The 26,347-nt window shown below is 47.6% G+C and overlaps 1 protein-coding gene across 8 annotated transcripts in view; it reads right to left on the bottom strand.

The window, feature by feature from the left end:
• Positions 1–25,206, bottom strand: part of SFSWAP (splicing factor SWAP) — a 90,913-nt gene extending 65,707 nt beyond the window's left edge. For 4 of the 8 annotated variants that reach the window (XM_028480651.2, XM_028480653.2, XM_028480649.2 and 1 more), the window contains exons 1-7: positions 24,836–25,206; positions 22,110–22,279; positions 21,398–21,529; positions 16,538–16,623; positions 10,519–10,744; positions 9,451–9,563; positions 8,376–8,511 (exon numbers count right to left, since the gene is read on the bottom strand). In XM_028480651.2, the coding sequence (XP_028336452.1) occupies positions 8,376–8,511; positions 9,451–9,563; positions 10,519–10,744; positions 16,538–16,623; positions 21,398–21,529; positions 22,110–22,279; positions 24,836–25,053 (1,081 nt within the window). In that variant the 5' untranslated portion in view covers positions 25,054–25,206. Of the gene's footprint in view, positions 1–8,375; positions 8,512–9,450; positions 9,564–10,518; positions 10,745–16,537; positions 16,624–21,397; positions 21,530–22,109; positions 22,280–24,835 lie in introns of those variants that run through there. The other 4 variants (XM_028480647.2, XM_028480646.2, XM_024120645.3 and 1 more) reach the window with 4 other exon arrangements.
• Positions 25,207–26,347: the final 1,141 nt, after the last annotated feature.

Genomic DNA, 26,347 nt, shown 5'->3' with positions numbered 1-26,347 from the left:
GCTTCTCGAGATGCCTTGTCTCCAGCTAAAGTCTTCATCGGTGACCCTCAAGCAAAATGACCTGAATTTTTTACACCGTATGGAGCTTTTGGAGGCAAGCTACATAAGAACAGGTTCTGGGGAGCGCGGGTGGAAAAATCAGGCAGCTCAAGCGTGAGACCAGGAGCTCAGGGTGAGGCAAAGCCTCCGGGGTTGGGAGGTGGGAGCCTGCGGCCGGGGCTCTGTGCTGTCAGAAGTCTCCCCTGGGCCCCCGACTGGGGGGAGGACATCTGCTCCAGGGCATTTTGGGGATCTCGTGAGACCAGAGAATGGAGTCTCCAGAGGAGCTGCACTCGGGAGGGACGACAAAGCATCTCAGGGCAGGTGAGGACAGTGTCCAGGAGGGGTGGCCAGTGCTGGGATGAAAGGTCTGGATGGAGCTGCCGACCTGAGCGGGGGAAGGTGAAAAGGACAAGGCCCAGTAAAAGGAGCCCAGCGAGGAACATGCCACGCAAACGGCAAAGAACTGAGTCTGGAAGGAAACAGAACCCAAGCAACCTCTGAGTTCTTTGGGCCACGGACGAATTTGGAGAGACAGGAATTCAATTGAGCACAAAGAAAAGGAAGTGAAACAAGCAGTGAGCCGGAAGGGATCCTGCTGAGCAGGGTCAGGCACTGGGCCTGTGTGCCTGCTTCAGCCCAGCTCGGGAGAGCTCAGGATGGTTTTACATTTTCAAACTCTTCAAAAACAAAACCAAAACAACCCAACAAAACAACATTTCGTGATGTAAACAGTCTATGAAAGTCAACGTTCGGTGTCCATAAATCAAGCTCTACTAGGGCTCAGCCACATGCCCTTGCTCCCGATGGTCAGTGTGGCTTCCATGCTCCACCAGCACCAGCAGCTGCCACAGAGGCTGCTCGGCTGCCACACCGGAAATGCTTATATCCTTTACGGAAAAGGTCTGCAAACCTGCTGGAGAGTTTAGAAAGCAAACCGAGGACCAAAATACCACCATTATCGACTACAAGGAACAGAACAGTCACAGCTGGAAAAGTCAAGTTGCCAACCAAGAAGAAGACGGACCGGAAGTGAATGTAATCATGCCGAATGCCAAAGAGAAACAGATTTAAAAAAAAAATGACAGATATGGAAGAAAAAGATGATCCAAAATAAGGAAACTGGTGTCTTTTTTTTCTTTTTCTTTTTTTTTTGCGGTACGCGGGCCTCTCACTGCCGCGGCCCCTCCCGTCGCGGAGCGCAGGCTCCGGACGCGCAGGCTCAGCGGCCACGGCTCACGGGCCCAGCCGCTCCGCGGCACGCGGGATCCTCCCGGACCGGGGCACGAACCCGCGTCGCCTGCATCGGCAGGCGGACTCTCAACCGCTGCGCCACCAGGGAAGCCCGAAACTGGTGTCTTTTAAAAGACATTCAGAGGTAGAAAAGAAAATAATTTCCCTGAAATGAGAACTGCATCTTTGACTGAAGGGGTATACAATAAATCCCAGGAAAACTGGGGGCTTTACGCTGATTAAGTTATTACAATTTAAGGGCAAAGAGAATTCTTTAGGTATCCAGTCAGAAAAAGCAAGCTCTTAAGGGTTGAGGAGGGGGAAGACGGAGCTGGCCTCGCCCCTCCACAGCAACACGCGGCAACGCTCCCAAGTTCCAGGCAAGTGTGACTAAGTGTGCTATTCTCTGTCTAGTTGCTACTTATGTCAAAGGGCAGCAGACATTTTCAAACATAAGATCTCAGAGAACAGCACCCAGGAGCAACTAATGAAAAACAGCCACAACTAACTCACTCAACTAGTCGGTGGCAAAAGTCAGCCAACCCAAGTTTCTCTGATAGGAAGGGCCGTGCGAGATTCTAGTTTACAAGATCTCAGAGAAAGAAAATACAACCCAGGTATTTTATACCCAGGCAAGTTTTCCTTTCTACACCAGGGTCGATGGCAGGCACTTTTCAAGAATGCATGAAATGGAACCCTTGTAAAAACTTACAGTGTTTATGAAATTCAAACGACCAAGAAACGAATCAGATAAAGAACTCAAAGAGAGATGCTCCGACAAAAAAACTAATCCGTAGAACTCAGACTAACCAACCAGGGAAAAGAACAGAATGTAAATACTACTTTAAACTCTCACAGTCTAAACACAGTATTTCTTAAAAAAAACCCCAGCAGTTGGGGCGGGGGGTGAAGGGAAGGCATTTTAATAGCACTGAATTTTCTCTAGTTTCTTAGTTGATTAATAACATCTAAGATAGAAAACGCATAGCTTGAAAAAACACCGACGATCCCAACCTCTCTGACGTGCCCCCTTTGGAACTGAATCCTTGAGGTATGTTAGGAACTTCCAACTGAAGCTCAGGACCTACTTCATTTTCGTTTGGGTTACAGTTCTTCAGCTAATTCAAGTAAAATCATAAAGCTTATTTCTCCTTTAGCGCAAATATTTCTACCTACACATCAACTTTTTCATCTGTCCTGGCATAAAAATCGTCTTTGTATTCTGAAGGCAGCAGCTTTCTCCCCTCCCCCCCCCCCCCACTATCTAGTCTTCTTCACCGTGTCAATGCTCTCACCTAATGTTAAACCGGCCATTTCCGGACTGCCCTCCCCACCCCGCCCCCACCCCCCCCGACTATCTAGTCTTCTTCACCGTGTCAATGCTCTCACCTAATGTTAAACCGGCCATTTCCGGATGTGGCGTCCTGGGTAATATCTTTACTTTTTCCCTTTTACTTCTCTTGAATTATAGTACAGCTATTTCTAAAAGAGTTTGCAAGGTAAGTAAAGCATTTCAAGGTCATGACTTTGCAGAAAAAAATGCTAAAACCAATAGTAAAACCACATTTTAAAAACTGGGAAGAAGCACGAAAATACCTACTGCAGCCACGTGATGTGGCTTAATTTCACTTAAGCTATTTATAGACCGAAACATCAAAGAAACCGAGCTGGCATTTTATTTTTAAAAGACCGCATGCTGTAATAGTGGGTAGTATTTCAGCATTACTGCGTCCGGCATAATTTATTTTATCTATTATGCTTTTTTGCAATAGTTTATTTACTATGCTTTTATAGCTAAACAGCAGAAGACAACTAGAAAACAGCATGAAAGACAGTTCACTGTCAGGCTGATAAATGAAAGAGATTGTTTACGTTTCACATACCTATACTTAAGGAGCATCTAGAAAAAAATTCTCTTAAAATAAAAATAGATGCTTTTCTTCCTAGACTGCCAAATCTAGGAAAACCTCTGATCGGCAGAAAGTAAATAACAAGGGACGACTGAGTACATTCTAGGGTGATGTAAAAAGACGGAAAAGCTCAGGGACTCCAGCCGCCCGGATGGGCCCCAGCAGGTGGGCTCCCGAGCCTCTGTTTGGGACACAAGCCGTCACAGGACGGCTTCAGCCGCAACAGGACACAGGGAGGGCTGACAAAACAGTCTTGCCGTTCAAATCTCAAAACTGCAAAGAATTAACTCAGGACGCGAGTGTTTCAAATGAGCACACCACACAAACCTGCCATTCTTCTGCGAAGGTTCAAGGCGGTACAAATGGCCAGGGAAGGGGTCACCCCTCGCCCTGAACCCTCTTCTAAGCGCACCGCTGGCGCCAGTCTCTCACCTGCCCCTCTGGTCTCACACCAAACGCCCCCTTCGGCCCCACCCTCGCCCACCAGGAGCCCCAGGCGGAGCCTCCAGCTGCCGCTGAGCCCTAACCCTACTCCACGCGTCCTCCCTGAGGGACACACAGGGCATCTCAGTCTTTTGCTGCTAATAAAAATCATTCTTACAAAGAACATTCTTGTAAGCTCAGTCTTTACACATGTAAGCTCAGTTCTGGGCCAAAGGCACGCATTTCACGTTCTGGTCTACGCCGCCAGCTTGCCCTCCACAAGTCTAACACTCCCACCAGCAACACGACGGCGACCTTTTCCTTCTTTGCTTACGTGACAGCTGAAAAATGGCGTGTCTCTCTTTTGTTTAATCTCTATGATTACTAAGAAATTCAAATAGGTATACATGAAACAACATTTTCCACAGCTCAGAAACCTCGATTTTATCCTGAGACTTATAATTTCAAAGTGTTCTTGTGTGCCTGCGAACGGATATTTTTCCACCATAACAAAAAGTCTCGGATTCTTCATATATTTGCTGCAGCCTGATTTAAATGAAATGTTGGATTTTATTTTCCACGGAGGCTAGGTTCTAAAGTCAGCAGATACAATGCCATTTGAGCGAGCAGCAAGGGTAAACCTTTACAAAAAATTGTACGGTCATTTTTACCTTTGTTAATTATTCATACTGCAGTTCATTTTTCTACTGGGCTATAAGTTTTTTTCCCACTTGACTGTAAAAGCTGTTTGTCTGTTAGTTTTTTCTGCTTTCTCAACGGTTTTGTTTTTTCCATTAGTTGAATATAATGTCTGTTGGCTTAAAATAGATGATTCTTGTTCCGTTATTTTCGGGCTTCCCCGGTGGCGCACTGGTTAAGAATCCACCTGCCAACGCAGGGGACAAGGGTTCGAGCCCTGGTCCGGGAAGATCCCACATGCCACGGAGCAACTAAGCCTGTGCGCCACAACTACTGAGCCTGCGCTCTAGAGCCTGCAAGCCACAACTACTGAGCCCACATGCCACAGCTACTGAAGCCCGCGAGCCTAGAGCCCATGCTCCGCAACAAGAGAAGCCACCGCAATGAGAAGCCTGCGCACCACAATGAAGAGTAGCCCCCGCTCGCCGCAACTACAGAAAGCCCGCGTGCAGCAATGAAGACCCAACGCAGCCAAGACTAAGTAAATAAAATAAATAAATAAATAAAATGTCGTTACTTTCCTGAGAACTCTCACATCTGGCACTTACACCTGGAAGTAGTTTTGCTGTTGGATAAAAGGTGAGGCTCTAATGGGATCTGTTTTCCAAATAGCTTTTCCCCGACACCATGCTTTTCATAAGCCAGTCCTTCCTTGTTTGAACCTGTCTCTGGGGGGCTCATTCATCCTTTCTCTCTGAAGAGTCTCCTGGGTTTTGGGCTGGGGAGGCCCCCGGAGGCACTAACACACCAGGCCAGGAGGCTCCTCTTTAGAATGCTGAACCTTTCTGCTTTTGGAAGCAGAGTTTTTCACTTAAACTTTTTCTGGTTAAACGTACTGTAATTACGTATTTAATTAAAATTTATGCAAACAGATGAAATCTGAGTGAGAAAAGAGAATTACCGATTCTGTGAAAATGAAACTGAATCCTCTGAAAAGACTGGATGAAACACCAATTGCTTAAAAAACAAAACCAAAAAACTGTTGTGGAACCCAAGGAGGGAGAAAGAACCGTGAAAGCCTTGAAGTAAGACACTGCAAGCCTGGGATTCTGCTCTTGGACGCCTGGCGTGCACCTCACAGAACTCAGGCTGGCTGTGGTGAGGACGTCCGTCAGAGGCAAGGCCGTGGCCCACGTCAGAAGTGGGTCAATCGCAGCACATGTCAGGCACATACGTACGTAGCATTTTTAGACCTGCTTTAATCACACATTTTGGGTAAACCACCAATTACTTAGGCCTCCCAAGGACTTCTATTGTAACATCTCATTTTATTATCTGATGGGCCATGTTGCCTTTATTTGCCTCTTTTTCAAATTTTTCATATTCCTGCTTGCCATTTTTTAAGATAACCATAGACTCTAGTCACAAATAAAAACATCTTTGAGAACCCAAGTACAGGTGTCTATGTTCATTTCTTCTAGGCATTTTTCTGATCTAGATCCAAATTCTAAGGCCGCCTCTCCCATCCTATGACTCCCGGATGCTAGATGGGCTGTTGTCATGGCAACCCAAGGGGCCGATCCTGGACGCAGGACTCTCAGGGAACATTTTCTCCACTAGGCACTGCCCCTCCCCTCTTCACAAAGCGGGCCCGTGCTCAGGTCTCCACTTCTACACCACCCATTCACTTCCCACCCGGGTGGAGTCTGGCTTTTGTCCTCCCCATTTTAACGAAACTGCTCTCACTTCCCAGCACGATGCGTTGAAATCTGTGTGAAATCTGAAGGACGCCTGACAGCCCCTCCCCAGCTTCTGGGCGGAGCTGACTACTGCTGAGCACGGTCTCCAAAGAGAAGCTCTGCGACCTCCCCCTGTCCGCTGCCCAGCTACCCTCCTGCACCCACAGTACAGGCTGGACGCGGGCACCTATGAGTAGCATCTGGCTTGCCTTACGTTTTGTATTTTTACAAAATACGCCTTGTATTTTTACAAAATATGAATTCACTGCTGACATTTTTAAGCTGAGATGTTTCACCGAAACACGCTAGGTTCCTTGCTTCTCTGGAAAACCCAGAACCTGGTCCCGGCCCTCTGGCGTGGCTGAAACCCACGTCTCAGCAGCACACACTCTGTCGGCACCGACTCCCTCCTTCCTCTCCCCTGGCCTGGGCACACGTGAGGCTGGCCCTCAACGCAGCGCGTGTGTCCAGCACCAGGCGTAACCCCCATACCGCCTCTCCTACTCGTGTCTGTCACTCTTGCATGTGTGAGGGAGAAGATGACTGTCAAAACAATTATTTCATTGAGGGGAAGAGGTGGTCACTAACTGGTGCCCCGCTGCTGGAGCACCTCCGGCTGGGGTCAGGGGTCAGGGAGGGGACCAGGACACCCTGCCCATGGACTGGCCTGCAGGGTTTGCACAGAGCGAGGGTGGGATTTCCCCCGGGCGAGAGGCTGCCAAGGGTCACGCTGGCCTCTGGGGCCCCTGATGAGTGGCAGGAGGGACTGAAGTCAGGGCTCCAGGCTCCCTGGGTCCTGCCCACCCCTCTCAGCCTCCAGCCGGCCGTGACTCGGCCCAGGCGTGGTCAACAATCAGAGCGCGGGACCTCGCAGTAAAACCCCGAGGCACGAGTGGCCTCCCCCGGCTGCGGCCCCGCCCAGTCCTACCGGGTGTGGAGAAACACAGAGCCATTACCGACCTCATAGTTAACTGCACGCACCCTAGTGATCAGCAGCGCGAATAACCTGATATGGCCACTCAACCCTGAATTTTTATTCCTTTCCGATACAAGAAGCTTAATAGCTCTAGAAATCTAGAGGAGGCACAGGGACACCGCGTTCAACTTGTGCAAATTCAAAGACAGGTCCGAAAAGAGAAAGCAAGGAAAAAGGCAGCCAGAGACGTCCCACTCAGTGAGCTCATACCCTGGACTGAGGTAAAGATGGGGGCAGAAGCTCCCGGTCACGTCCAGCTCCCGATTCACGGGCTTCGCCCGGCAGCGGGCGGGCGAGCGGGCGGTACTGAGAGCCCCGCGGGAGGCACGAGGAGTGACTTTCAAAGCGCTGCAGGGACTACCGCCCGCTCTGACGCCCACCGCACCCCCAGCCTGGAACCAACCGGCAGGTGAGAGGAGACCGCACCAGATCCGCTCTTGGATTTGAACGTTTAAAGAAACTGGATTTAACTTGGTTTATGCATTAAAGACATTATCTGAGTTCTCCAAGAGATTTTTTTAAAGACACACGCATTAAGTTCACTCAAGTAACTGATTTTTGAAGTCTAAAGATGTTAATTTAGCACATCAAAATTACACATTGCATGCCAGTGCGAGACGGGAATTGCAAAAGGACACAGTTATCGTTTTTAACAAAAGCTTCCTCCTGAAGTAACGAGCAGCTTACATTTTAAAAGGGAATTAACCTCAGGCTGACCCTCCAATCTCTAACTGAGAATGACAAGCTTTATAAATTCATTGTATCAGATGTCCCTGTGAAGTAGGCTAAACAGACGAATTCCCGTGGCTTTGCTAAAGGTTCTTCTCATTCAGTATTTAACCTCTGAACAAAATAATTTTAAAAAGACCTGATAATGAGACCAAGGTAAAATACTTTCAAATGATTTCTTGAATAGAACTTCAAGATTTACCTTCTATTAATATTCTTTAAGTAATTAAAAAGAGAAGAGAGTAGCAATCAGCACGAACGAGCAGGAACCGCAACCAACCCCGAGGTGCACATCAGACCCGTGTCTTTGAGGAAAGCAGCAGCGGCGAACAGTAGCGCAACATGTCCACCAGTGTCCGCTTTCCCCGTTCTTCTTAGCAGAACCCTGATTTTGTCTAGGGCAGCGAGGCACCCAACTGAAAGCCCACCCTCGCCTGTGCTGCGGGATGGGGAGAGAGCACGTGAAACTGCTTTCTGCTCTTGCCCTTCCTCTTCATCCTTTCTGGAAGGCAGCGCTGATGCTGGTGACGGGGCAGCCATCTTGCCAACGTGAAGTGACAGAGGCGAAAGGATGAGGCACGTGCTAAGGACGCTTAACATGAAAGCCCGTCACGGCACCTCTACCGGACCTGCACTCCTGCCCCCGCACCTGACACCCTGCCCGGAGGCGCACAGTGAGGTACTCACAGTCAGTGGTGTACTCCACCTGGGAGGGCTGCACGGCCGTGCCATCTGCCGTGGGTGCAGTGGGGGCAGGGCTGTCGGCCTGGGCTTTACGGACCAGGGCCGCAAGGGGGTGATCTGGGTCCACCACCTTCAAAGGCTGCAGAGAGAGAGGGTGCAAGGTCACGCCGCATCCTGCATTCTGAGTCACGCAGAACCCTTCTGCGGCAAGAAGGCTTCAGGACGGTGTCTACGCTCCAGAAAAACCTGAGCACACGCACGCACGCAGCACACGCGCGCGCGCCACACCCACGCGTGTGGGCGGGCGCCCAGAGGGAGGCCCTAACCGTGGCCGACTGGTTGTGCGTTCCAGAGGAACTGAATAAACAAATCACCTCAATCTTCCTAATGACGTGAAGGAAAAGAAGGAGGGATGACCAAGACTAGATTGCTGCTGAGAGAAGTGTGAGCCTCCAGACTCACGCGAAACCTCAAACTCTGTCCCTCCTTAGAGCAATTTCTGATTCTTAACCACCAACAGCTTTTAAAGTCCAATCAATCAGCTGCACTGCGTGACTGCTGAAATGATACGCTTAGGTCTGATGGACCCCTGTTTTTTCACATCACAAATGGCACAATGAGTGGTGTGGATTAACTCCTTATAATAGGAAAGAAAAGAAAATTTTTCTTTAATTTATGTTTCTCACTAACACATTATGTTATCCGTGACGGTAACAGACTATTTCAAGCGGCACATAACCCTGGACACCTATGAAATCTAATCCTGTTTTAATAAAACCTGCATGAAAAAGTCATTTTCCAAGTCTTAACCAACATTTTACTTATTCTAAATATCCCAAATAGTAAAACTCTACTAAAATGAAAATAAATTGCTTGTGATTTTATAAAATGGGATATATAAGAAATAAAGGGAGCAAATCCTTTGCCACCAAGCCAAACAAAAAGGCGAGATATACGTCAATGCTAATAAAATAAAAAACAGCTATTATACAAAGAAATGCCTGCGTAACAATTTTCCGAAGTTAAACGGACAGTTTTTATCAGGGCATAAAGCTGCGGCTCAGTAAGAGGTGAGGACCTTCATGAGCTCCTCCAGGCGGCTGCACTTCCTGGAAGCGAAGAGGGATGGGTGCAGGTAACTTCCGCCCTCCTCGTCATCGTCATCTTCATTGTCAGAGCTGACCCCCGACTCTGAAAGCAAAACACACGCCAAGACGTCAAGGTACACATAAATTACGTAAGACCTCAGAGGCACACAAAGGCGGAACTATATGCAGCCATTTCTTGGTTATCTGTCCAAAAACCACCTTTGGAAAATATTCCCTATCTTGCTGCCACCCAAGTCGTTCAGCAGGATGACATTTGCTTGTGATTTTATCAAGTGCGATTATAAGAAATAAAGGCAGTGAGAAAGGAGCATGGCCTCGGCCCCGCTGGCACCTTCCCTCTGGCATTTACTAGTCCGGAGCCACGGAATATTTAAATTTTTTGGAAAAAAAAGGCAAAAATCTTACTGACTTATGAAGGTAAAATAACAGCAACAGATTTTTTACAAAACTACAGCAAACAAACAAACACGGAGAAGATGAGGTCTGTAGTAAGATGTATACAACTGATTTTGAAAATCGTGTTTCAGCTGAAAGAAAAATTCAATGGCAGACATGTACTGTTGTCTCGGAATGTTATTACAAATACTTAACTGGTCTTTGTAGTAAGAATTCCAAATTTAGACACTTATAAAAACAACAGCTTAAGGTATAGTAAAAAAAAAAAAAAAAGAGAGTAAGATCAGCCACTTCCTTCGGTGGACTTGTGTAATTTGGCCTCAGGCCCTAACACGGGGCGCATATGCTACAACGACCATGCAGCACGAGGCTCGCTGCTTTGTCTGTGACACGTTCAACAACCGGAGTGAGGGGAAACGCTTCCAACCCAGATGGTTACGCTCTGACGGCATGGACATTTAATCCTACGTCGCCCATCCATGAAAACGTTAATTAAGAATCGAATATATGATCAGACTTATTGCACAGCAGGTTTAACCCTCGTGCCTTAGAGGCAGATTTCACAAACGTCCAGGAAGTCCTACAGCGCAGCTCTCAACCCCTCCCCCAGCCCAACACAGGACAGAAACAGGTTCACATACTCTTCTTCTCTTCACTTTTGTTTTCTGCCAGTACCGTATACCGTCCTTCTTTCATAGCTTTCTGGATGAATTTGTAGTAGGGGTTGAGGTAGTGATCAAAGCGTAGAAAGTCAAATTGAGAGTTTCGGGCCTGTTTGGCCTTCAGCATTATTTCAAACTGTGCACCCTGTTTGCACACGAAGTTGGCCGTGCGCTCAATGATGGCATGCATCTTGGCTGTTGGTGGCTACGAGAGAACACACGCATTCACGTTATCAGTCTGTCCTCTCTTCCACTGAGCGTGTGACTTAAAACGTAGGAAGAACCCTGGTTTTACTAGTGACTAGAGACATCTCAATGGGAAGAGCCCAGTTTGAAGAGACTGCGGCACTGGCCCCGTCACACGACACTCAGTCAGTTTCTGAATTTTGCAGTATTTTGTGGGGAGAAAACTTACCTGCCGAGGCAGGCCATTCTAGCTTTGTACTGAACCCACAGGAGGCAAGCTTTTCTGCACCAATCAACGTGTTTCCGTACATTGGGGGCCCTTAACCAGGGTTCCGTGATAGGGTTCAGGGGGTTGTGAATCAATCCTCTGGGGAGTTGTATGCAAATTTTGCACATACACATGCAATTTTCTAGGGAGAGGGGTGCATGTTTCAATAAGTTTCTCAAGGATCTAAGAATCATTTCTCTTCCCTTTTTCTTAGCAGGGACTAGTGTTTAGAGCTTGGAAAACACACCTTTTGTGCATCCAAGGAAAGCCGCAGACTCACGCCCAGCCTTTCCTTCTGCACCTGAGCTCCCCTCACCCCGTTCCTCCTTCCTACTCCCTGTAAGACTGCCCCGTGGTGCCCGTTCATCAATGCTCCCACTTAAAAGTACAGAACTCCAGGGACTTCCTTGGTGGCTCAGTGGTTAAGAATCCACCTGTCAATGCAGGGGACACAGGTTTGATCCCTGGTCCGGGGAAGATCCCACATGCCGCGGAGCAACTGAGCCCGTGCGCCACAACTACTCAGCCTGCGCTCTAGAGCCTGCGAGCCACAACTTCTGAGCCCGTGCGCTACAACTACTGAGCCTGCGCTCTAGAGCCCGCAAGCCACAACTACCGAGCAAGCGTGCCACAACTACTGAAGCCCGCAGGCCTACAGCCCGTGCTCTGCAACAAGAGAAGCCGCTGAAATGAGAAGCGTGCAAATCACAATGAAGAGTAGCCCCGGCTCACCACAATTAGGGAAAGCCCGCGTGCAGGAACGAAGACCCAATGCAGCCAAAAAAAAAAAAGTACAGAGCTCCAAACTGAGGCCCAGCTACCTGTGGTCTGGCCAGAGCAGAGACGGTTTCACCCACATTTACTGGGCAAGTCATCTGGTTGCCTTGGAGTGTGTTCACCACCCGGAACCAGACCCCACCTCTCTCCTGCACGTGCTGCTAAGTTACCTCCGCCACATCACGAGCTGAGCAATTCCCACCCACACACGGAGCCCCTCGGACCAGAAGCTGGAAGCCACACATCTGAAACACTTTTAATATTAATGAAAAGATTAACACCAGAAAATTACCTGCAAATAAAGTGTGAAATTATTCTCACTAATAATGGGCGGTTAAGAATTCAAGATGCTTACTGTAATTGCAGGGCTGAATCCTTCACAAAATACAAACGCCTTAATCCTCAAAAGTAATTCCTGAACTAATGATGTCCTTCACACTTAAACTGGATAAATGTCTATGATCAAAGTTATTTCCTGATCCCCCAATACCCTAGAGTCCATGTTAAAGGCCCACCGCGGCACCGAAGCGCGGATCCTCATGCACATTTTCAGTGGCTTTGGCTCAACAGGAAGATTAATTTTTGCCTTAGCGTATTCCGTGTATACGACCATTGCTAACGATCACTTCAGAATAATGATCCTTGAAGGAAAATACAACCCCTCCCGCCGCCCAGGTAGAGATGTTCTCTCTTGACCAAGCCAAACTGTTGGTCTAAAATTTAAAAGCAGGCCCTCTTATGATATCATATTATGGCTACAGCAGTTACAAAGCAACGTATGGGTAATTTTACAAAGCGACAACGATCATAGAAAAACAAAGCACCTTACGAGCATCCTTCAAGATCTGCTACTGAAGCAAGTGGATGTAAGCTAAACATTTGGTTTGGAGAAAGTCATTCTCTGCTCTCCTTATCATGTAGGTTTTAGAAAAATCCTCTTCTATTTAAGAATATGATTATTCCTACCATAAGATGGGATTCTAAGGATGCAGCCAACATACAGATATGTGCTACAAAGACTGACTGACCCAGGGGAAAATGCTTTTCCAATTTACGGAAGCCTTTTGAGAACGCAACTGAGCCCAAGAAGGGGGACCCCCACCCCCCACCCCCCGCGTCTCCAGGATCAACGCGGCTCTAGAGACGCCAGAGCAGAGGCATCGGGACACGGGACAACAGTATGCGAGGTCAGAACACCCGCACTCACTTTCCAAAGAGCTGTGGAAAATGCTGGAGCTCCGACCCCTGGAGCAGGGTGGGGCTGGGGGCCAGGCTGGGCGGCAGGCGGGGTGAATAAGTGAGGAGCCCCAGGAGCAGCTGGGCTGGCCCTCTCTCCTCCTCTGTGATCAGAGCCCCAAATAATATCAGACTGAGGCACGAACTCAACCGTCAAAACAAAACTATGGAAGTAACAGCAGGAAGTATAGGAAAATAGTTAAAAATTGTCGGGTGGAAAGGTCTTCTAAGACAAGATTCAAAATCCTGAAGCCAGAAAGGAATATGGTGACATATATGGTGACATATAGGACTTCACAAATACCTTTAAATTCTGCATGGAAAGAGGAACAAACAGGTAAAAGACAAAGTGCCAGGAGAACAAAAGTGCACGGCAGTTCCTGGACCAGGGCTTAGCACTCGTCATACGTGAAAAGTCCCCACAAACCCCCAAGGAGAGGCAGGACTCCAAGGAACACAGGGCTAAATCACGGTTCTTTTTTCTCCCCACCCCCCTCCCAGGGCAACACAGCACCTGAACCTATGGTGAGCCTAACGCTCTAATGAGAACAACATTCAGTAGAGCGTAACCGCAGTGGCTCTGGGCTAGAAGTGCAGGCCTGACCCTTACAGGATGACCTGGGGCGGCTGCTCTCGACGGCTCTGCCCCGCGTCCCCGTCAGAGGTACTGGTGTTGTGAGGACGGAAGATCCGAGCAAACACAGCGCCTGGCACACAGCACAACGCTCAATGAATACTCATCATCTGATGTTGTTATTAACCTACTGGTGTCACCGCGCAGGACCAGGACGAGAATTGTACATTGTATCCTTCCCCCCTTTTCCTTCTGTCCATAAAATACGTTAAACAAGCACGTTTCCCTTGTAAAAACACTCAAAGGGGTGTGCCGAGCAGCGGCACTTCTGGTCCCCTGGGCTGATCCGAGGGGACCGTGAGGTGTTACAGCACAGGCGTGGGGCTCACGAGACCTCGCGTGCCTCTGGACAGTGCTTGTGGAAACCTCGTTTGGGCTCAGCACTCGGATCTGTGGCGTCTCGGGTGGGTGAGAGACTGAGCTGAGACGTGCCCTCCACCTTCCCCGCAGTGCAAGACAACACACCACAGCCAGAAATGGACCTGGGCACGTGTAGAACTCAGGAGGTGACAAAGACAGGCCTTCAGGTCCCTGGGAAAGGGACAGGTAACTGAAAACACAATGTCGGGACAAGTGATGCTGGGCTACATATTCCGGGAGAAAATAGGTCCTTACTTCCCAAGAAACATACAAATGGACAAATAGAGTCACTACGAAAAGCTAAAATGAAGCTGTGAGGCCACCTGAGGAGCTGGCGTCTAGAGGCCCAGTGGGACCAGGAGGCCAGCCTCGAGCAGGCGCCAGCATGCGGCTTCCAGGGCGCTGTGACCTCTCGCTGCTCCTGACCCTTCGCACAAAACCCCAGAGACCCTGCAGCCATGAGGTTCTAATCCAAAAGCCTAGTTTAAAACCTGAGAACCCCTCAAGCACCCGCCCTCTTTACCACTCCCGCCTCCGCCGCTGCCAGAGCAGCCCCTGCCCACCGAGGCAGCAAGCGTCACCTAAACACGAGCTGGCAGTTTCATGCTTGGTCACCAAGATGGAACGTACGACGCAGACAACTGTCTCCTAGACAGTCTCCCCACTGACGTGGACACGACAGTGTGTGATGTATGCAACGAATCACTGCCCCGATTCACAGCAGTTCTGAAGAATGACATACTGATGCCACCATACAGGAAAAGCTAACTGTCCACAGGCGACCTGGTAAGCACTTACACACGGTTTCTACACAATCGCAGAGATTTCCTACTCAGGGGACCATTTTATAAGAACATCGGGAGAGAGCAGACCACCGTACGCCAGGCTTGCCGTGCTCTCCACGGGAGCAGACGTTTTCGGTCCCGGCAGGCCACTACACAGCCTAGTGACGCTGACTCTGGGAACATACAGCCATTAAACACTTCAGTAGGAATTAAGGCAACAAAATCTACACCTCTACGTTCATGTTTGCATAAAAGCTTAAAAATGATCTTTCGTACCCAAACTTAATAAAAATCTATAGAGTCAACCTTAAATAAAAGCTTTTAGCATTACGTGTGGGTAAGAGAGCAACTGTTTTTAATGAGTCTCTCACGTAGAATAGCATATTCCAGAAAAAACAGAAATACGATACATAAAAATATATCAGTACAAGTCTCAGGATATCAAATCTTCAGATAACATTTTCAGTTTTAACTGTAGCAAACTGATCAACGGTAGAAACGGGAATCAAACATAAATAGTAATTCTACTTGGCAAAATCCAAAGAAAGTTTTACCCATATTTGCAAGAAAAGAGAAAGAGAAGGAGGGGATTTATAAATGAGTGGGCGGAGGCAGGAATGAAATTGTCACCTCCCATCGTCACGTAAAACCGAAGGGCGAGAACCAGCAGACCCGCGCTGCGCTAAATAAGGGAAGTACCACGTGCTGGTGTGGGGAGCACGAGAGGCTCCTTCTATGAGGAATTTTCAGCATCCCCTGCTTATTCAATGATGCTGTAGCAGGACACAGGGAAGGAGCTGGAATACCCACGTCCATGGTGCTTGCAATCCAGTTAGGAAGATGCCAAAGAAAAACCTTTACTCTGAGCACGAATATCCCTTTTCCGAGTATGTACATGCAACACACATATTTTAAACATCCCTAATGAACATTAAGAATCCCACAAAGCACAGCGACTCATGATGGCACAACAGCTAAGACCATGGGTTAGAGGTCCTGCCTGGCACGCACGACCCAACTTCTTCACTTTTCTTCAACTGTGAAAGGGGAACAGGAAGTTACCTTACAGGGTTACTAGCATTAAACAATACTTCGAAAATCCTCAATGGGGCCTGTTACAATGTAACCTTGACTGGACGTAGCTGAAATAGCGAAGTGAGATCCAGGGGAACTAGAGACCCAGCTGCAGAGCATTTAGGCCAAGAGGATGCCACCCAGGTGTCCCTCCCGAGGGCAGGGGCCGCCTGGAGATGCCACAGGGCCCTAGTCATAACGGAGAGGAGAACCGGCTGGAAGGGTGCCAAGAGAATGTTACGGTAAAGGTCCCTATCTTGAGCGCCCACAAAACCACACTAGCAAAAGACAGGACACAGCAACTGTACTGAAAGCCACACTGCCTTGAGCAGGAGGGTCTTTGTATCTAAACATGGCTAACAGTCTCCTCACCAGTAATTCTGACTGGGTTTTTCCATGCTGGTAAAATCTGGGGATTCAAGCACATGGTCTCCAAGAGTGAGCCAGCTCCTCAGGCCCCTGATGCTCTGGTCTGGTGATTCGGCTATAATTTCTCCCTTTTTCTTCAGGGGGGAAAGAGGTGGTGTGTGATTTTTTCTCCATTAGCTCACAAATAATTTTAAAGCATTACACACCCAAACCAGACAGCAACTGTGATTATGGTGGGCTGCTCACACTAGTACTTCCCGATAAGTAGGAACAAAGGTTGACGGTACTGTGAACGAGAAAGACACCTACCAGCTCCACGTCAGACGGCACGTTCAGTCCTAAAGGGGCAATGAAAGGCTCCTCGTTTTCCTCCAAATTTTCAGCCTCGTGTTTTTCTGTATAAAAAGAAGACATAGAACTTCAGAGCCGTGACCTGCAGAGGAGGCGCGCCCACCAGCTGTAAGGCACGACGGGGCCGGGGGGCGCGGGCACGACGGGCCCCTCCCGGTTCTGTCGCACACCGTCCCTCCCGGGAACACTTCCGTGCTCTGCTCGTTCCACCACGCGCGGGCAGAATCACTTTACCAAGCCCCCGAGGGGCTGGGGGTACAGCGGCAGCGTGGACTCCCCGGCCGTGGGGAGGGTGCGGCGAGACGAGGCCCGTGAGCGTCTCCCCCCCAAGGTTCCGCACTCGGCAGGCACTCGACACACGCGCTCGGCTCTCCTCCTTCCCAGGCCCTCCGATCTGCTAGGACCGCCCTGCAAACCATCGCTGTGGGTCCCCCAGAGCGTCAGGCACAGGACACAGTGCGCAATACCAAGACGACCGCTTTCACCACTGAACCGCAAAACCCCTGCACGTAACTGCCAAGACTTCTCCCCGCAAGCGAACCACCTCTCTTTTCACAAAAAATCAGATGTACTTCCAATTCTTCTTCCTTTTTTTTAAAAGACGTAATATTTATTTATTTATTTATTTATTTATTTGGGCTGCATCGCGTCTTAGTTGAGGCTCCCAGGATCTTTGCTGAGGCATGCGGGATCTTTCTTTGTGGCGAGCGGGCTTCTCTCTAGTTGCAGCGTGCGGGTTTTCTCTTCTCTAGTTGTGGCGTGCAGGCTCCAGGGCGTGTGGGCTCTGTAGCTGTGGCGCACGGGGTCCAGAGCACGTGGGCTCCGTAGTTTGCAGCATGTGGGCTCTCTCATTGTGGCACACAGGCTCAGTAGTTGTGGCACGGGGGGGGGCTTAGTTGCCCTGCGGCATGTGGGATCTTAGCTCCCCGACCAGGGACTGAACCTGTGCCCTGCGTTGTAAGGCAATTCTTTACCACTGGACCACCAGGGAAGTCCCTCCATTTCTTCTGTAATGGTTCATTTAATATACATTTGTCTACTATATATTAGACAAGGCCCTACACATCATAGCTTTCTGAATTCTAAGGTGCCTATACACAATTCAATCACTCAGATGATCAATTTAAAAGAATATAGTGAAATGTACAAACAACAGTAGAAACCTCGTAAAAGCTAACAGTTTTAAGGATTTCAACATCTACTTAAGTTTTTTTTTTAACTTATTTATTTATGGCTGTGTTGGGTCTTCGTTTCTGTGTTAGGGCTTTCTCTAGCTGTGGCAAGCGGGGGCCACTCCTCGTTGTGACGCGCGGGCCTCTCACTATCGCAGCCTCTCTTGTTGCGGAGCACAGGCTCCAGACGCGCAGGCTCAGCAGTCGTGGCTCATGGGCCTAGCTGCCCCGCGGCATGTGGGATCTTCCCAGACCAGGGCTCGAACCCGTGTCCCCTGCATTGGCAGGCAGACTCTCAACCACTGCGCCACCAGGGAAGCCCTCTACTTAAGTTTTTCTTTCAAAAAAGATGACATGAAATAAACATTAAATCTTCATCAAAACAAACGTTTGCATCATACATAATAGAGTCTCTTGAAGAGATGAACAATGTCAAAAGTCTCCTATCAAACCTAATTCTCTGTGAAGCCAAGAGGGAATTTTAAACAGGCTTCACAGTACACAAAGACCTGGGGACTGCAGTCTGATGAGATACAGATTGATTATAAGTTCCTATTAAGTAAGAGTGAGTATTTAATACTGTCCCATAAGTTCACATAGCCTTACTCTCACCCAAGAACTGAAGACTTACTGTGGCCTGAAAGCTCCCTGTAATCAACAATACCCCCGCCGTTCAGCTCCAGTAACCAAATGACACGCTGAACTGGTAAATATTAGAAAACACTGGTTTGCGACATGCCAAGTAACAGCTCAAAATCCCCAGTTCCCTTTGGGAATGAAGCCAAAGGTGTCTCTATAAAAGTACAACTTTTACCGTATCTCCCTAAAATGACAAAGTGATGGAAACTAAGGAAATAGCCTTTCCTTAGTGCTAAGTTGTTCTCAAAAATAAAGCCACTGGAATCAAAAGAGCTGTTTGGAACAGGTGGGTTACACAGCTTTGCTCTATTTCTTATACATACCTTTCTTTACAGAAAAATGGCTTTAGCAGCACAAAATAAAAACCAACCAATTCAATACTAACTCAGATTCAGATAAATTTAAATAACTTTTTCTTGTTTAAAAGAATGGATGTGTAATAATGATGAAAAACTGAAAGGACGGAACTGGGATGAAAACAGTAAGCTGCAAAGAGGGAAGAGAGAGAAGTTAAGTTACACAGAAATAAAGGTGCCATCAAATGATTCTGTTTAACATCACAAGGGTTTAAGGTGCTAAAGACGCCCAGACAACACAGTCATCCCTCAGTATTCGCAGGGGAAACCAAAATCTGTGGATGCTTAAGTCCCACAGTTGGCCCTCTGCACCTGAGGTTCCACATCTGTGGATCCAACCAACAGCGCAGTACTGTTTTATTGGAAAAAAAAAAAAAATCTGAGAATGAGTAGACCTGCACAGTTCACACCCGTGTTGTTCAAGGGTCAACCACATAGTAATTCTGGAAATCAAGGAATATTTAGACATGTTGGTGACTCAGGAAAACAAACAAAAATTAAATTTTCAAATTTTAAGATAGTGCAGCAGTAAAGTAAAATTTGGTTGTCAGTGGTACTGGGTACCAAATACCCAATATTTTGAATTCCACTTAAAAAGTGTGTATATGTATAGGTACACATACACGTATGTATGTGTTTGCGTGCATGTTATTTATAGATGTGGCGTTTTATTTATATTACTGGAAAGTAAGCATAAAGTGTCAAGCTGTAAGGTTTACATGGGCCCAAATTCCACTAAAAAGTTAATAGCATACAAAGCAAAGTTCTGAGGATGTGAGTACAGAAAGAAACAACATTTTAAATACAGAGAACTTTACGTTAAAGAGAAAACATACTAAAACTTGGAAGAGAAACCAAGTCACATGGAAATTCTTAAAATTCAATAATCATAACCAAGTTCAGCATCAGTTAGCCCAATAATTACACCAAGACAAATGCCCATCGCCTAGAACAGGGGCTGGCAACCTCTTTCTGTAAAATGCCAGACAGTAAATATTGCTGGCTCTTAGGGCCACGTGGTCTCTGTCTCATCTACTCAACTCTGCCATTGAAGTGCAAAAGCTGCACAGACAAAACATGAACAAATGAGCACAGCTGTTCCAATAAAACCTCACAGAAACGTGCCAGCTGGGCCTCGGTCATAGTTTGCTGATCCCTAATCTGAAATGTTAAGGAATGATTATTATACATTTTTCCAAAGATAGTCGATGGACCTTGCAAAAGACATCTGGGCTCTATAAATCTCAATTCTTCACTTGTGAAATGGTGACAGTATGCATTCCTTCCTTCTGATCAAACACTAGATATTTAAAGCAGACATAACGTTTATGGTTCAGACACAACAATAAGATAGGAACTATTCAGAATCCCAAAGTGGATGAATTATTTTGGATAAAGGAACGAGTGTACACTTCTTAAACCTGCAAGAACATGTCTACCGCATCCTAACTTCTGAGGTATGGTCAGATCCAAAAGTCAACGGAAAAAGGTATTTAATACCTTAACCACGCTTTAACTCAATATGGTTACAATTACACCTGGAAAAACTCTTCAGAAGCTCGCAGAACGGAGCTGTGCAACAGTGATCCTACGTCCATCACGTGATGAGCGGAAGGAAAGGAAGGGCAACAAGGCAGGTGTCTGTACCGCTCTCCCAGGGTCACGCCCCCGGTAAGGCGTCGGGAGAACCCCAGTGCAGCTGCCCCGTGCAGGGCAGACAGCATTTTAATATTAAACTGCTATAATTACTTCATACTTGTCAGGAGGTTTGCTACTTAAGGAGAAAACAATCCAGTCCCACATCACAGGTTCAGTTAGCTCGAAAGTTAAATCCCTCTTTGATGTGATTCCTGTTCATTATTCTGAACATTTGAATAGGTTTCTGAAGTTCTCCTTCTCTTTAAACAGAATACCATGAATAGAGTCATCCACCCTTAATAATTATCATTACTGATAATTCATGACCGATCAGTAGGCAGGGCTGTAATAAAGGTGCTCTCAGGTCTTACCAAAGTGACTATGGACATTTGGTCCTGAACTGCATGGGTCTGGATTTTTTAATAGCACTATTTTTTTAAAAAATAAATATTCCGAGTTAATCCAGAAAGGCATAAATTTAAAATCTTTAATTCTATGAAAACATTATTTTAAAATACCATGGTAAGTCTACATCCTAGGGCCTACTGAGCCTAACCAGGACACACTGTGCTGTTTTCTGTTTGGTAATAACTGACTCCACAGATGTCCTTCCACTGGACGTCTGCCATTATTTCAGTCGTGGAGGGGACATGAAGGAGCAGGTTAGCAGGAGGGTGGTTAATGCCTGTCCTTTCAATGCCCCAAGAACAAGTTACTGTGGACTGTCTACCTAGAAACAAAGAATCCAGGGTGAGTAACTTCCTATTCCCTGAATCCAAAAGAAATAAAGGAAAGGCACCCAGATCCTAGACAGATAACTAAAGTCTGAATTCACGCTCCAGCTCCATTAACAATTCATTTTCTGCTTTTTAGCTTTGTTTTACCCTAATACCAATAATGTTCTCTTTCTGCCCCAGTGATGCTGTAATTACTTAGTGCTCGTATCGTGTTTGGGAGACTCTACCGCTACACGTAGTACCTGCCCAACGTCATCACCCCGGGCAGCCCCCCACCTCTCTGTTTAGAAGGCTCCTCTTCCTCTGTTGGTTCGGACGGGTCATAGTAATCACTGCCGTAAGTGAATCCCACTGCATTATAGCTCCCGTCCTCCGCCAGCGCTTCACTCAACCGCTTGTATTCTTCCTCTTGAATAAAAATAAGAATTATGTTAACAAAAATAGAAATTTACTGAGAAAAATTTTATACATTTCTAAAGTTGTAACTATCAGTAAAGCATACAGCACACTTTTTCCAACCTCTTTTTGAGGCAAAAATATTTCTAAAAATTCACACTTCATATCTATCAATAGGTACTTTTGCCAGTACATGTTTACCACAGACAGCAGAATACATGTCTTTTGTGGAAAATTTCTTCCTGCTGAGAAATTTGGGGGTTAAGAACTGTATTAAAGATTGTTAAGGCAAAGACAAGAACATCAATTTTAATTTATACGATACTGTTAAAGAAGAACAGTTAAAGAGTTTGGTTTTTGTTTTTTCAAATCCCAGTCTGCCCTCAAAAGCTGGGAAAATTCTTTGTGGCTCTATATATAAACTATCCTGAGGTCCTCTCAGAACGCAAAGACTCCTGTTTTTCCAATCCACTGGGTACTGTCAAGATAATATCAGAAAGAGTGAGTATAAAAAAATGAATGGGAGTAAATTTTTAAATACTTAAAAAATTTTAAAGAGTTTTTGCTTAAATAAGTTTTTCTTGAGCAGTACCTTGCCTTGCCTCTTCCTCAAGCAAGTCCGTATGCAAGGCTAAATACCTCTCTTCATCACACAGGGCCTCTATTCGTGCCTCCTCTTCAGAGAGCTGGTAATCTCTGTTCCATGTGGAATACTCAGCATCGCACTCAGAAAGGTCATGCAGGTGACCGCGCCCATCATATCTGTAATATGAACATGCTGGTCAATGGAAAGAAATTAACGTCTGGGTCGGTTTGTGTGGGATGTTTTATACATATACTTACCGATTAAGATAAAGAAATAAAAATAGGAAAACAAACATACAAACTCTTCTCAGATTTATATTTAATTTGGCTAGTCATAGCTCACCTACTTTTAAGCTCAAGTTATCTTAAAAAAGTCTAAACTCCTTTCTACAATACGATAAAACTTATAATTAGAGGTAAACAATCCTTTAATAGCTTAAAATGGTATCCACTTCAGTGGCAGTTCTTACCGTGTATGGTTTGGTTAACCATTCAATGCCATTTGCAAAAAAAAATAAAAAATAAAAAAAAATTGTTTTTCTGAAAAGTCAAATATCATAGCTTACATTCACACAAACCGAATACATAAATACCTATCCGTAAGAACCAAACGGTCGAAATTTCCTCGCTTCCTTCTGCTAGAGTCCCGAACTCTCAGGAGAGATCTTCACCAAAGAAACTTGCGTCCATTGGAGGTAAAATCTTGGCTAGGCTCGCCCCCTAGCCACTTGGCTGAGGAAATAAGTGCTGGGTTATGTGATAGAGAGACACACATACATAGGAACAGTGACATATACGTGCAGTTTAAGGAGGTTCACTAGAAACAGAGCAAAACTATTAGAAGATGCAGTATAATTATTTTCTTCCAGACTTTATGCCCCCAAGATATAACATACATGAAGACACATCCACGTGTACTTGCATGGACCAATAGATACTTTAGCCAAATTAAGAGTAAGAAGAGCACTTTCTGCCATGCTTTTAACACAGAAGATTCAATGAAGATGCTGTCAATGTGCACCTCTCAGATAATGAGTGAATTAGTAAATTTCACTTAAAACACTCAGATTTAGGGTTGCAAAAACAAATGTAGAGAGACAAACAAAAGTCTGCTTAATTTTTTAATGCTGACTTTTGTAATGAGGACCAGAAAATACTACAGGTAAAAAAAGACATTTACAAGAAAAAAAGGCCAAAAATTTCAGGGTAGCCAAGTTATTGCATTTTATTAAATTTCAAAATTACGTTTACTAGGCTGTAAACCTCCTTAACTTACAAATGTAGATCATTATTTTAAAATATTACACATGTACATGTGTAGTGTTTGCTCCCCACTGGTTTTGGAAAACCTAACTCACATCATATACAGAATGATATGGAAAACTGTATAAAAAGCTCAGGTTTCCTCGCTTATCAAACTTTAATAATAAATACCGCAAGTAACACTTTGGAAAAGGAAGCTGCCTGACAGCTCAGGCAGCATGATGCGATAGGAACCATGGTTTAAAGGCACAGCATGCGTGAGCAGAGCATGGGGGCCCTCAGGTCCAGACCTGAGCTGGCCACCCTCCGTCCATGAGTCCTTCTTGTCTAGATCTAACTCCAAATGGAAACGTCGGGGATGGAAAAAGGCGTCTGGTCATTAATGTGTCCATTCTGGCCAGCTCAGAGGTCACCCCTACAGTCATGTTCCAGGGCTCTGCAGGATCCAGTTTTAATTGTTTCAAACGATGGGCTTCCTTCACTCGGAGACTATTCCACAGTCTAATGGCTGGTCACGGTTACTTTTCAGTCCGGGCCCCAGAAGCAGAGTTGCCAAATTGGCAAAAACCAAACCGACAAACAAAAATCCCAAGGAGAAGGAGAGAGGGACTGAAAACATGGGAGGGGAAGAGAGCAAACAACCGGCATCACGTAAGGTCATCCTTTTCAAGTCAAACATCTTTAGAAATCCAGTCCCGGGAGCCCTCTGCCCTAAGTGACTGACACCCTCCAGGGTGATTACCTAAAGCACCTTTGATTTGAAAAGAACACATCTGTATCCCAGCTCCACCCTTCAGTTTTAAGAGACAGTGAAACCAGCCCTAAGAACGCTACCTCTAAGAGCAAGGCCAGTGTCTGCACGAAGTCAACTGGCCTCCAAGTGACTGGCAACTTCACCCTCGGCCTGAATCTGTCAAACTCATGGGATTAACACAAGATGGGGGAGGAGTCGGGGGGAGTCAAATGTCAAGCCGGCAAAATACGCGCGCTCCACAGAGAGCGCTGGGGGTACGACAGGTTCAAAGCCAACTCATGGGATCCAAGAGGTATCTAATTGCGGCAACAAGCTTGCGGCGTTTCGGGCTGCCCTCCCACCCACACCGAGCTATGGGAGCGCGGAGGGCCCCAGAGCGCCGGTCAGGAGAGGCCCAGGGCCCGGGCAGCTTCCACTGCCCGGAGTGGCAACTGCAACCCAGCGACAAGAGTGAGAGGTCGCGAGGGGCTGCGGGGGCAGAGACGATCCCTCCGGCGACAGACGCGACACGCAGCTCCAGCCAGGGCCTTAAGGCCGGTTTCACCATCCCCCTCCCCCCGAAAACCAAGGGGATGTGGGGACAGGGGAGTGGGTGTCCCCCCGGATCCCTGATGGCTCCAGAAAACCCCTTTCCAGTCCTGGCCATCAAGTCAACATCAGACGAAATCAAGCGGGCGAGGGAAGGGGAGGACCGGCGGGTGGGGGGAGGAACCGACCTGTCGATGAGGATCTTGTGGTCCCCCATCCAGGGGATGAGGTGCTGTCCCTGCTCCTGGGCCAAGGCCCGCTCGTCGTCTCGGAATAGCTTGCAGGCATAGCCGAAGACCAGCAGCTCCACTCGGTTCCCCCCACCGCCGGCACCGCCCGGCCCGGCCTCCTCCTTCGCGCCGCTTTTCCTCTCGGTTTTGGCGCGGCCTCCGGTCGCGCCGTACATGACAGCGTCCCCGGCGTCCAGGCTGGTCCTCTTCTGCGCCGCGACGATGTCCCCGATGTCTCCGCCTGGCCTACCCCCTCAGTCAAACGCGCCGCATCCCGGGCCCAACCTCTACACCGCCGCCATAGCGGGCAACAAAATGGAGGAAGCGCAACTTCCGGCGAGGGGCGGCCCTACTTCCGGCGAGGAGGTTCTGTAGATTCGTTACCCCCAGGGCAGTTTGAGCCGCTAGAAAAGATTTGGCTTTAGCCTTTCGCATTCGGAGGCGCCGCCACGTTAGGGGCTGCAGTTATCAGAGGAGAGAGTGTTTTTCGTGTTGATTTTTCTCCGGCGGCCGTCCAGGGCAGTGGCGAAAGCGCAGCTTTGGATCGCGCGCTGCCCGCACCCTGGCCCTTCCCGGCTCTGGGCGGAAGGAGGGCGGGTGCTTCGTGGGCCGGGTGCGCGGCTCGGTGGGGGCGCACGTTCTTTTCCTGGAAGTGGGTTTCCTGTTGGCTGCCCCCTGGGCTGGGGGACCGTGGGGTCGGGTGCTTTGGAGCTGGGGGGCCGTGGGGTCGGGTGTTCTGGGGCCGGGACTCTGAGGCCCGGGGGCTGGCTGACAGGCTGTGCCCTGGGATGGGTCGCATGGGCTCCTGGTGCCCTGGTTTGTTTTCGGTCCTGGGGGTCACGACCCTCGTCTCGCGTACCACGGAAGGTTTCCTTAGCGGGTGTCAAAGAGCTTAGTAAACCGGGAAGCCCCTCGCAGTGACGGACTTGGGGGTCCTGGGACCTATGTGGGAGAAAAGTGGTTGGGGGCGCTGGTGGCGACCCCGTTTGTGGAGACCTGTCACTTGGATGCGGGGTGACTTTGCTTTGTTTTGTTTTGTTTCTTATTCTATTTATTTAATGTATTGGTACAACCCCTTTTTAAAAACCGTCGCTATCTAGTGAAGGTCAACATACTTACCAATACCCAGCAGTTCCACTTGTCTTACCTGATACCCCAAGACCTGCAGGAGACTTGGACTCAAGTGTTTATAGCAACTTTTTGTTTCTTTTTTTAACATCTTTATTGGAGTATAATTGCTTTACAATGGTGTGTTAGTTTCTGCTGTATAACAAAGTGAATCAGCTACACGTATACAGATATCCCCATATCCCCTCCCTCTTGCGTCTCCCTCCCTCCCTCTCTATCCCACCCCTCCAGGTGGTCACAAAGCACCGAGCTAATCTCCCTGTGCTATGCGGCTGCTTCCCACTAGTATAGCATCATTATTGAATGACCCCAAACTGGAAACAGCCCAAGTGTCCATCAACA

Source organism: Physeter macrocephalus, chromosome 19 (assembly GCF_002837175.3).
Source record: "Physeter macrocephalus isolate SW-GA chromosome 19, ASM283717v5, whole genome shotgun sequence".
Taxonomy (NCBI): domain Eukaryota; kingdom Metazoa; phylum Chordata; class Mammalia; order Artiodactyla; family Physeteridae; genus Physeter; species Physeter macrocephalus.
This window is presented reverse-complemented; position numbering and strand designations above follow the sequence as displayed.